The sequence below is a fragment of the Dipodomys spectabilis genome, unplaced genomic scaffold, assembly GCF_019054845.1.
Source record: "Dipodomys spectabilis isolate Male_0828 unplaced genomic scaffold, ASM1905484v1 ptg000095l, whole genome shotgun sequence".
NCBI classification, from domain to species: Eukaryota; Metazoa; Chordata; class Mammalia; order Rodentia; family Heteromyidae; genus Dipodomys; species Dipodomys spectabilis.
In genome coordinates, this window is record NW_024870772.1 from 1,832,400 (window position 1) to 1,845,472 (window position 13,073).

At 38.3% G+C, this 13,073-nt stretch overlaps 1 protein-coding gene across 2 annotated transcripts in view; it reads right to left on the reverse strand.

Annotated features, from left to right (window-relative positions):
* Window positions 1–9,624: 9,624 nt before the first annotated feature.
* The window catches only part of Uchl3 (ubiquitin C-terminal hydrolase L3), a 45,700-nt gene continuing 42,251 nt past the window's right edge, over window positions 9,625–13,073 (reverse strand). For both annotated transcript variants that reach the window (XM_042685776.1, XM_042685775.1), the window contains 2 exons: window positions 11,625–11,683; window positions 9,625–9,836 (listed from right to left, as the gene is read on the reverse strand). In XM_042685776.1, coding sequence (XP_042541710.1) covers window positions 9,753–9,836; window positions 11,625–11,683 — 143 coding nt within the window. In that variant the 3' untranslated portion in view covers window positions 9,625–9,752. The remainder of the gene's footprint in view (window positions 9,837–11,624; window positions 11,684–13,073) is intronic.

Below are 13,073 nucleotides of genomic sequence, written 5' to 3' on the forward strand. Positions count from 1 at the left end.
TGAAGAAAAGCCAGATGGAGACGTTTGGTCTTAATTCTCTCAAAGCAACCATCTAGAGCTGGGCACAGAACTGCTTCTACCCCTTCTCTGGTGCAGACTTATTCCCTGAGATATAACTAACACACATACACACATACATGTAGATATGTTCAAAGCTTCCAAATTCTCAGGATAAGTAGTGCAGCTAGAAAAAAATGGAATTATTGCCCATAAAATGTTCTTACAAAGCAATGAGAATAAAAGTTAAAATAGGTTTCCACCAAACCCATAAATTGAACTCACTTGACCTTGTTCTGTCACTCTAGCCCCGTAGGGAAATTCATCAAAATTCCAATTGTTATAAATGAAGCATAAATAGTAACAATAACTTGAAGTGTTGAAATAATTGCTCAGAGTGATTTAGATTCTATAAACATAGCTATCAAAAAGAAAAACAACATTCTTGGCCCACAAGGGTAAAAGATTCAGATAAAAATGTTTTCCTAATGATCAGTGTGCTTAGCTATAGTATTATTACAGGGAAGACCAAAATTCCAACCAGCCTTGCTAAATTGCATGTCTGCTAACTTCAGCTATTTTGGGATTTTTTTTCAGTTAAACTATTTCCAAGTAACAGAAGAAATATGCACGGCTCATTTGCACATGGAAATGAAATTGTGAGCTATTCGTTCCATCTCCTTATGTAAATTCTCGTTGAAAAGGTAAATCTGATGATTCAGGAGACAAATTTTGAAACTACTTTCAATAATGCTTATTATGATGTTGGGGTAAAGGTAATAATAAAATAACATGTGGTGGAGGCATTACTGGCTCTTGAACTCAGAGACTTGTGCTCCCTGGCTTGGCTTTTTTGCTTAAGGCTGGCACTCTATCACTTGAGCCACAGCTCTATGTCTGGCTTTTTACTGGTTCACTGAAGTCTAATGGACTTTTTCTTTTCTGCTCAGGCTGGCATTGAACTGAATTCCTCAGATCTCAGCCTCCTGAGTAGAAAGGATTATAGGCATGAGCTACCAGCACTCAGCTACTGTATTGCTTTTGAGTGCTAGCCTTTCTAGACTTCATTTATAGATCACATGTAAAACCTGCACACAACTACTTTTGCTTAATTAAGGTTTTAATATTTACCTAGACTACTACTACTGCTCAAGCCAAGGATCAAACCAGGTCTCATACCACATTCTGAACTCTGTTCATGATTCAATGACTGTTAGATATTTTTTTCTTTTGGTCAGTTAGTGGGGCTTGAACTCGGCCTGGGCGTTGTATCTGAGCTTTTCAGCTCAAAGCGAGTGCTCTACCACTTGAGCCACAGTGCCACTTCCAGTTTCCTGGTGTTTTATTGGAGATGAGAGTTCTCACCAACTTTCCTGCCCAGGGTGGCTTTTAACCGTGATGCTCAGATCTCAGCTTCCTGAGTAGCTAGGATTATAGGCGTGAGCCACCAGAGCCTGGCTCAGATAATTATTAAAGATGCTAATAATGTCCCTTTAAAAAATAAAAGAAGCACTTTATCATCTGCCATAACTTCAGTATCATGATATCCATCAAGCATTGGAGGACCATGGAATTTCTGTATATCATATCAAGGTTAGCAGCTTTCTAACAAGGCGAGTTCCATAATGTAGCCACTTAGTGGGTGCTATTGTAAAGATACAGTTTGAGTGTAGTCATGTGTTGAAATTTATCCTTGTTACAAGGTATTATGCGAAAAGTTAAGGTAATCAATCAGAGCTCAGAGGTGGAGCCTCAGTGATTAGGATTAAGATCATCAGGGTCCTGATGTCTTCAGAAGGAGACATGAGGCGTTCCACAGACACAGGTCATGTGTTTCTTGCCATGTCATGCCCTGTGTTGTCTTGAGATTCTGCCAGCAAGAAGCCATCACCAGATACAAAGACTCAACCAAATGCTCCAGGATCACTTTTCTCTAAAATGTAGCCCATGTGCAGTACTGTGTTATTGGCCAAGGAAGGCAGACCACCAGAGTGGAAAATTGGGATTCTAATTGGGTATTAAGAGAATTTTTCTTTGGAGACATTCTGTCAGCTAGGATCTCTAAACTTGATAGATGGAAGAGGTCCAAGGTTTACTTCTTTGCCTGGGTTCCAGCAAATGACTCCTCATGCAAGGTATTATGATGAACATCTCTAATCCCAGCACTTGGGAGGCAGAGCCTGGAAGATTATGAGTTAGAGGCCAGCCTGGGCCAATCATAATAACATGTCTCAAATTAGGAAGGAAGAAGAGAGAGAATAAGGGAGGGAGGGAAAAGACAATCTAAGTGTGTTCCTGGAACAAGCAACTTTAGAACCATCCCCACATTAGCTAGGAGTGTATGAACTCACATTCTACCTACTAGCTCAATCAATTTACATTTTAACAAGATCTGAGATCGTATATACTTACACTCCTTGAAGGTCTCTCAACCATTCTGTTTCCTGTATTCTCAATTTCTCTCTGTTGATTTGTTTTTCTTCCCATAATAGCCCCCTTTAAAAAGCACATCCTTGCCCCAACTACGATGCATTCTCTTTTCTAAACAAGTACAACGTGCCTTGCAGTGGGCTTCTGCATTTCCTGAATGAATCTCTTCTGGCCACTTCCCAGCCCACCTGTCTTATCACCAGCAATATGACCTGGCTGCCTCTTAAGTCTCACATGCTGTGCAATGTGCTAGACTCTGAGATAGTGTCACAGTCTTTGTTGTCAAATGACTGTCACTGAAGTTGTTCTCACAGAAGTTGCAACTAATTTCCTAGACCATCAATTCCAATATACACTTCTCCCTAATTATCAAGTAGAATCTAACTGTCACCAAGTCAGGTATTAAAGTGGTTTTGAAAAAAAAATGCTGCTTTTAGAACTTATCTAATGTCACGTTCCCTGGGCACTCCATGCAGGAGGTAGCTATTAGTCTAGAAACAAACAAGAAGCCACAGCTAAGCCCTTCAGCAACTGCTTTGTCCTCTGGAAAAAAAAAAAAGGTAAAAACTGAACAGTATGGTGAATGGTTGGCTTTAAATATTCCTTGAGTTTATTTTGCCCACAAGCCATGTTCTCTAAAAATTCCTAAAATAATATCAGTACTGTAGAGCGTTATCAAAAATAACTCATAAGTACGTGATTATCACACTACACTGCAGTATGGCTGTAAGAAAGAAAAAACTTTATTATTAGAGAGAAGAAATATTTCAGGTGGTTGCATTTATAAAGGAAATCAATACTTCACAAGAAGACGTTTTAAAAATTGTACACAGACTATGATGTATCATGTATCGATCTTGATGATAAAAAATATGAAGAGCGTAATATTCACATTAACTGTGAATGCCATGGTCAATGTATTATGGTGGGGGTGAAAGGAGGGCCTTTGGGAATCAAATAAAAACATTCAGGGAGAGTAACTTTCTACAGCTTGGCTTTAAAGGAAAATTCAAAATGCAATCCTTTTATTTTCTACCACAAGTAAATGCTCTGTAGGCAACACAGCTTTTCATCAGACAGGTTTTACTACATTTTTTAAACATTAGTCGAATTTATAACCTTTGCATATGCTTTAAATGCCTAAACTTGGGATAAAATAAAGACTCAAGAAATTTGTTTTCAGTCCAGTGCTGGTGGCTCAAGTGTGTAATGCTAGCTATTCAGGAGGTAATGCTAGCTATTCAGGAGGCTGAAATCTGGAGGACTGATGTTTGAGGCCAGCTTGGCAGAAAACTCTACTACAGGGCTGGGAAGGTGGCTCAGTGGTAAAGCGCTTGCCTTGCATGCTCGAGGCCCTGGGTTCGATTCCTCAGCACCACATAAACAAAAAGAAAAAAATCTGGAAGTGGTGCTGTGGCTCAAGTGGTAGAACGCTAGCCTTGAGCTGAAGAGCTGAGGGACAGCGCCCAGGCCCAGAGTTCAGGCCCCACGACCGGAACCCCCCCCAAAAAAAACAAAAACAAAAAAAACTCTACTACACTATTTCATCTCTCAAAAAAGAAGGGCTGAGGGCTGGGAAGTTGGCTCAGTGGTAGAGTGCTTGCCTCACATGTATGAGGTCCTGCGTTTGATTCCTCAGCACCACATAAGCAGAAAAAAAGCCAGAAGTGGTGCTGTAGCTCAAGTAGTAGGGTGCTGGCCTTGAGCTAAAGAGCTGACGGACAGCGTCCAGGCCGAGTTCAGCCCCCATGACCGACCAAAAAAAAAAGCAGGGCTGAAGACTGGGCTCAAATGGTAGAGGATTAACCCAGCAAGCAAGCTGAGCAAATAAGAGAATCTGAGTTCAAACACCAGCACTGCAAACAGTATCAAGAAAACAAAAACGTAAAGTTTTTCACCTTAGAGTCACAGAGATCTCATCCTTTAGTTCTGAAAGAATTCTTTTTTTGGGGGTGGGGTGGGGTGGGAGTCAGTCCTGGGCTTGAACTCTGGACCTGGGTGCTGTCCCTCAGCTCTTCAGGTCAAGACTAGCTCTCTACCACTTGAGCCACAGTGCCACTTCTGGTTTCCTGGTGGTTAATTGGAGAAAAGAGTTTCACAGATTTTCCTGCCCTGGCTGGCTTTGAACTGCAACCCTCAGATCTCAGCCTCCTGAGTAAGTAGGATTATAGACCTGAGCCAATGGCACCTGGTTAAAGAAAATTATTAAGTGTATAGTACCAGCTATAGTACCACATATTGATAAAGGGCACTATTGTGAGCCAAGCATTTAAAATGTGTCATTCACATCACATGGCATTTATTCTTGACCATTTTCTACCTTGTGGGTTAGAAGAGCTTCATTGGTTCAATACCAGTGGCTCATATCTGTGATGCTAGTTACTGAGGAGATAGATCTAAGAACCGAGATTCAAAGGGCTGGGCAGGAACGTCCGTGAAACGTTTATCTCCAACAAACCATCAAAAAACTTTAAGTGGAGCTGTGGCTCAAGTGATAAATAAGACTGCTAGTACTAAGCAAAAAAGAAAAAGAAAAGAAAAAAGCTCAGGGACAGAGCCAAAGCCCCAAGTTCAACAACCAGAATATACAGGCCGCATTGTCTTATAGGTTCCATGTGATATCTAGTTAGCCAACTTGAAATTTCATGCTGAGAGCTTTCACCTATCAGGTAGGTAAAAGTAACAGACATATCCTAAATCACTGAACTGAATAAACACATCTGAAGAAAGATTTAGAAACATTTATTCAAAAGTAAAAGCAAGTGAGACCACATGAGACAAAGGCAAGGTAGAAGAGTAACACATGGGCACCAGAGGCACCAAGAAAATAAATGCCCTTCATGATGCCCAATCTTCTACATCATAGTAGTTCACATTGTAAGGAAAAATTTTGAAATTAAAAAAATCTTTTGTTATCTGAAAAGTGTATTCCATAGTAGCTTTGTAGAAGCAATTTTGTGAAGCAAACAAACAAGGAAGGCTCATTTGGTAATCTTACCAGAGAATCTTACATAATGAAAACGATTGACCTGTATAAACGGAACTAGAATAGCTCTCCAAATCTTTTATGACCATTACACTTTTCAGAGGTTTCCCTTAATGTCAGTTAAGGATTTAATTAACACAGATAATCTAGACTAAAGGTATCTGCCTATGAATGCATGTGAGCATGTGTAAGTTCAGTATTTGTGTAGCATTGGTGCTAGCTCCTCACCCACCTCAGACAACATAACCTATGTACATCCTCTTGTATGCCTTAAATTACCTCTTATGTGTCATTTCTAATACAATTTAAATGCTATGTTGTTATATCATTTGAGAAATAACAAGAAAGTCTGTATACCAATAAAAATATTTTCAGTATTTTCAATGCACAGTTGATTGGACCTCAGGTTATGAAACCCACATACATGGATGCATGCACATATATATGTAAATATACACAAATGTACATATATTCATACATGTGTAGGATTCCTAAACAGGAACATTTTCTGTTAAGTGATGGAAATATGCTTCTCTATAATCCTATAAGCACCAATAGAGAAATCTTAAGCCTTTAGACACTTCATTTGAAAGCTATAGTAATAAAGCATCAGTGCTAAACATTTTTTACATGGTATTATTTTCATTGAATATGCAGGTTGTCCAATGATAAAACTTACAGAAATCTCTGAATCAAATAAATTTCATTCTGTTTAAATATTTTATAAGATGATAAATCATTCTAAGATATCTTAAATTTGATTTGCCACAGTTCTGAATTCAGAAAACTTCCATTTTTTAGTTGCAGATTAACATGGAAGATATTAGACACTAATTATGGAGCTCATAAAAACTCTTCTGTGTGTTCCATTTTTTTTCCTAGTAGTGCTGGCGATCCAAAGTTTCAAATAATTTAAAGCAAATCATTAGACATGGTGAAAAATGTTTCATCAGTTCCCAAAGGCTGCAAAGTGAAGCATGGTTTCAATTCCAGTTTTAGCTCCATTTTCCCCACGTCTATCCTGGTGATTGGCCTTAGGATCTCCACAAGTTACCAACTGATATAAACTAATCTCTTCTACAAGTGCCATGTTTTTACAAGTTGACGAACCACTCGGGAACACAGCTTAGGAAAGATTACAGTGCTAAACAACCCAAGAAGGAAGCAACAAGAAAAAATGTTTCCAGTTGTATACTTCATGGGGCCTGTTGGTTATAATTATGAGAAGCTGTTATCTGGGCTGCACTAAGTTCAGCAGACCAAACCAAAATGGAGTCACCTGTATCAAATCCACATGATCAAAGTGAAACTTCTAAGGAAGCAGATCTCAAAACAAATGAGTTTTTTATTTTTATATAAAAGCAGACAATTCCAGTCTACCTGAATGAACATAAGGATACCCACTGTTTAGCCCTTATGAAAAAGTAATCTGATATTGATATTTCCTACTGTTCAATTTCCTTGTTTTTCACCCTACAAATTAACTCGTGTATATTGCCTACTGGGAATGCTCATTCTATTTTGTAGCATGTAGTTCACCCCAATTCATGACTCTCTAATACAAAGTAATTATTACTAAATGTGTTATTTTTGTCTACTGACAGGACTATCACCCTCCTGTGTGCCCAAGAATGCCAGTCCCAAGTGTTCTTCATAAAATGCCTAAAAAATACACAAAACATATTTTAAAACCTGAAGCAATCTGCAATTGTCCTATCTACTCAATAGCTCTATAACGTGAGAGAGTGTGTGTGTCCAGGTTCTGGAGCTTGAACTCATGGCCTGCACACTGACCCTGAGCTTATTTTTGCTGAAGGATAGCATTCTAACACCCAAGCCACAGTTCCACTTCTGGCTTTTTGGTGATTAATTGGAGATGAGAGTCTCACAAACTTTCGTGCCTGGGTTGGCTTCAAATCTCAGTCCTCAGATCTCAGCCTTCTGAGTAGCTAGGATTATAGGCATGAACCAACCACACTTTTTAAAAAAACTATTTAACCTAATGTTTTCATCATGCTTTTTTTTTTTTTTTTTTGCCAGTCCTGTAGCTTGAACTAAGAGCCTGTGCTTGAGGCCTAGCACTCTACCACTTGAGCCACAGCATCACTTCTGGCTTTTTCTGTTTATGTGGTACTGGGGAATCAAACCCAGAACTTCATGCATGCTAGGCAAGCACTCTACAACTAAGCCACGTTCCCAACCCCATAACCTAATGTTTTCAAAAGATACTGCATAATCCTTCTTGCCTATTAAGAGCCTGGAAAACCAGTGCTCTTCATAGTAAACTTTGGGAAATTATATAAGTCCTGAGTATTTTGCCATTATATTTAAGAAATTATACGGTAAGAGAAATCCAACAAGTCAACAGACAGCAAACTGCTTAGAACTATTTAAACAGGATAGATATGCCTACAACATACAGTGTAATAGAAGTTATTATTGGCATGACAAAAGTACCATGCACACACAATCACTTTACTGAATTCATTTCAAATTACTTCTTCGTCCCTATTGCCATCACTTTACCCATAGAAAGGTGGTAAATGTTATTTATATCCTCTAAAGTGATCTTTATTATATAGCATGTCTTTTATAATCTATGTTTCCCAAACTTAATGTGCCTATGAATCACTTGGGGGTCTTGTTAGAAAAGCAAGTTCTGGGGGTAGGGCCTGAAATTCTTCATTTCTAACAAGTTCCCACATAATAGTGACACAACCACCTTTTGAGTAACAAAGACTTGATTCATTCTGCAAGTCACTGCCATAATATTCTTCCTAAAAACCACTCCACCCCGATGACTGCCTCAAGAATTCACATTAATTCAGTGACTCATATATGAACATCTACACTTAATTACTGGTCTACAATTTCATTCTGGACAAAGCTAGCCTTTCTATTACTACATTTGTTCCAACTCAGTTGTTTATGTTGTTGCTGTTTTGTATTGGAGGTAAAATGTATGTACAGTGAAGAACAGATGTTAAGTATAGAATTTATAAGTTGTGATAAATGCATATACCCAAGTAACCACCAAAATATTCCCACAAAAATATAAAACATCGCTATCATGGCAATCACATGCTTCCATGCTTCCATGCTATATCACACACTTCCATTTGCATTTTAAGGTCCATAGAAGCTCTTCTTCTTCAAAGTATACCCCAAATTGACTCTCATTTTAAAGGCCCAGCCATCAGTATCTCTCAATAAGCTAGTATGGTGGGCCACTCATAAGTCAATATTCTTGAGCTGGAGTCCCCTCATATACTCTCCATAAAGTTGTCGGCATAAAGTTGTCGGTATAATCTTTCAAAGTTAAAATGTACTTGCACCTGTAATCTTAGCTACTCAGGAGGGTGAGATCTGAGGATCAGGTTTCAAAGCCAACCTTGGCAGGAAAGTCCATGAGACTCTTATCTCCAATTAACCACCAGAAAACTGGAAGTGGTGCTTAAGTGGTAGTGTTCACCTTGAGCTGAAGAGCTCAGGGACAGTACCCAGGTCCAGAGTTCAAGATCCATCACTAACAAAAACAAACAAACAAAAAAACAAAACAACCTTGAAATAAATCCAAATGCCTCTTTCTTTTTATTAAGCACCTCCACTGACCTCATCTCTTTCTACTCTAACTGCTTTCTAAACTCTAGTCACTCAAACCTTTCTATCAGGTCTTATAATACTGAAAGAGTCTTCTGCCTCACAGAATGCATTAGTTATTCTCTCTGCTTTTGCCCACAACTTTTATGGTTTGCTACTTGTTTTTGGCATTCCAGTCTCAATTTGCGAGTCAACTCTTCACAGAGCTTTAGTGACAAGAGCTAAAGCTATCTATACAGTCACTATAACACAAAGTCTACTTCAATCCTCTGACCAACATCTATTATAGCACGTGTTCATTATTTCTTGTTAAAGAATGTGAATTCAGTGACTATGTTGACTATGGTGTTCCTAGTTGTAAGTAACTCTTACAACTAAAACAGCATCCATCTTGTGACAGGTAGATGTTCTACAAATGCTTTCTGAATGTCAGAACATATATGACATGATATACATTCATACTATGCAGATGGAAATTGTGCCATCTCTCGTGAAATCTAAAACAAAAAAATTAAGAACCCTATTGCTAGTCATCAAACAAGATGAATTCTTAAAGAACTGCACCTTTAACTTGGCAGCAAAAATAACATAAAACACAAGTTAATACAAAGTTTAATTCACATAAAGTTTAATCAGTCAAGTTAGTGAAAATATCAAAAATTTTGAGTTAGTGTATGGCAGCGGGAATTTAACTTCTGTCGCAAATAATACAGTATTTGGTGTTTCCATTATCGTCTGGCTATGCTGCAGAAAGAGCAATTGCATTAAACCTTAGTTCATCAGGGTCACGCTCCATGAACTTCTTGCAAACTTCAATGGCATCCTATGGAAAAAAAGTATAGTTCAAAAACATGTTTTACTAACAAATGATAATCGTTTCATATTTTTTTTTAGTTCACACTAAGTTTTACACTCCTTTTCCAAATGAAAAGCTGAATATTTTTTTTTTTTTTTTTTTGGGTCCGGTCGTGGGGCCTGAACTCTGGGCCTGAGCGCTGTCCCTCAGCTCTTCATCTCAAGGCTAGCACTCTACCACTTGAGCCACAGCGCCACTTCCGGCTTCTTTTTGCTTATGTGGTGCTGAGGAATCGAACTCAGGGCCTCATGCATGCAAGGCAAGCACTCTACCCACTGAGCCACTTTCCCAGCCCCAAGCTGAATATTTTTAAAACAATTTGTTGGTGGCTTAATTTGTTTAGCACAAAAGTATAAGATGTAGTAAGTATTCTTTCTTAACATTTTAACTTGATATATATCTTATTCATTATAAGGTACGTAACTTCACAATATCTCAACATCTCTAAAATTAGGATCAACAAGAAAATGTAGTATATATACCCAATAGAATTTTACTCATTAGAATGATATTGTACAATTCATAAGGAAATGGAAAGACTTGGAGAAAATTATATTAAGTGAAGAGAAACCAAGACTGCAGTTTCCTTCATTTGTGTTAGATAGAATGTACCTATGAATCTAGAAGTAAAAACGTTGGGCGGTATGCAAGTCATTACAAATGAATTAACATATAATAAAGCCTATGGAGAGCTCAATTGGTACAATTTTTTTTCTTTTTTTTTTTTTTTGGTACAATTTTTTAGAAGACTAGGTCAAAGCCCAATAAAATCAGCACCAAGAAATGGGTATGTTCATGAGGGGATAGGGGTGAGGCCAAGGGGAGAGGGGTAGAAAAATGAAGAGGGGAAGAGTAGAAAATGCACTCAAGAAATCACTGTAGAAAACTTGGAGCTGGTGGTTCACATATAATCCTAGTTACCCAGGAAGCTGAGATCTAAGGATCACTTTTCAAAGCCAGAATAGGCTGATCTCCAATTAACCAGCAAAAAGCCCAAAGTGGAGCTGTGGCTCAAGTGTCAGAGTACTAACCTTGAGCAAAAAAAGCTCAGGGACAGCACCCAGGCCCTGAGTTCAAGCACCAGTATCAGCCCAAAGAATGATTGTATATACTACCAATCTAAGAAAAATAAGCAAAGAGGTAGGTCAAAGGGAGTGACAATATTGAAGGGGATGACACTGATCAAGATGCGTTGTATTGGGAATGTGGCTTAATATTAGAGTGCTTCCCTCCCGTGCATAAAGTCCTGAATTCGATTCCTCAGTACGACATACACAGAAAAAGCCAGAAGTGGTACTGTGGCTCAAGTGGTAGAGTGCTAGTCTTGGGCAAAAGAAGCTCAAGGCAGCACCCAAGCCCAGAGTTCAAGACCCAGGCCTGGCAAAAAAAAAAAAAAAGATGCATTGTATTCGTAAGCTGTTTTGTTAAGTGACTTTTTAAAGATAATAAAAAGTAAAATTACGAACAAGATACAACTGATATCTGGCATTTAATGAAATCTGTGGGACATAATAAACAACTCAACACTGTTTTTGTCTTTTTCAAATGTGACATTTGTTCAAACAAAGAACTCTAGAAATATTTCATTTTTAATACTAGTTTCAATTTTTGTTTGGGGATTTTTTTTAAAAGATCAAGGACAAAGAAACATCTGAATACAGAGGAAATGTTATACAAAAAAATCCCTAGAGATGTTTTACAGAGGGTAAAGACTATCAATAACACTTTAAATGAGCCAAAAAGTTTTATTGTTACCTCTAATAATGTTTCATCACTAGTTTTCCCATGGTTAATTGGAAATGGTTTCCGCCCATCTGTGGAAAATAGACACGGTTGAACAGTTAGCAGTTTTTACAGAATAATGTGCTATACCTTTCATTTTTCTTTACCAATAGTGAGGATATATCATTTAAAACATGTTTTAAATGGGTTATCTATGTGTTACTTTCATGTTTGAAAGCTGAAATCATCATGAATAGAATTTTATTGTAAATAAATATTAGCTTTAATTCCTACAAATATGAAAAATTAGCAACCATTACAGACATCAGTATAGAGGTTTTTGTTTTTGTTTTTTGATTTTGGTCAGTCGTGGGGCTTGAATTCAGGGCCTGAGCAATGTCCCTGAGTTTTTTGTTTTTTGTTTTTTCTCTCAAGGCTAGTGCTCTACCAGTTTGAGCCACAGCTCCACTTCCAGTTTCTAGTGGTTAATTGGCGATGAGCTGGCTTCCAACCACAATTCTCAGATCTCAGCCTCTTGAGTGGCTAGGATTATAGGTATGAGCTACTAGTACTCAGCTGGAGGTTTCTTAAGAAACTAAAAGTAGCTGGTGGTGATTGCTCCTACTTGTAAACTAGCTACTCGGGAGGCTGAGATCCACAGAATTTTGGTTGAAAGCCAGCAAGTGTAGAAAAGTTCACCAGATTCTATCTCCAAAGTAAGCTGCAAAAAATCTGGCTGGAAATATGGCTCAAAAGAAGAGCACCAAGCAATTATGAGGTTTTGAGTTCAAATCCTAGAACTGACAAAAACAAAAACAAAAAAACTAAAACTAGATGTACCTTAGGATCCTGAAATATATATATATATATATATGTATGTACGTATGTATATAAAACCTCTCAGGTCCATATCTGAAGGAGTACAAATGAATACACAAGAGAGAAACCTGCATAATTGACCTATATACCCAATGGGTAAAAGAAATATGACAGACACACGGGGCTGGGAAGGTAACACAGTGGTAGAGTGCTTGCCTTGCATGCATGAGGCCCTGGGTTCGATTCCTCAATACCACATAAGCAGAAAAAACCAGAAGTGGGGCTGTGGCTCAAGTGGTAGAGCACTAGCCTTGAGCTGAAGAGCTGAGGGATAGCACCCAGGCCCAGAGTTCAGGCCCCACGACTGACACACACACACACACACACACACACACACACACACACACACACACACACACACACATACACAAACACAAAAAGAAAATGGCACATAGATGCCACGGAGTATTACTCAGCTATAAAGAAAAATGAAATTATGACATTTGCCAAAAAAGTGGCACACAAATATACATATTTTTGCTCATTTGTGGAATTTTCGCATGAATTGTAAGATGGTTAAACATCAAAAAATTCTTTTTACAGGGACTGGGAAGTTGGCTCAGTGGTAGAGTGCTTGCTTTGCATGCATAAGGCCCCGGGTTT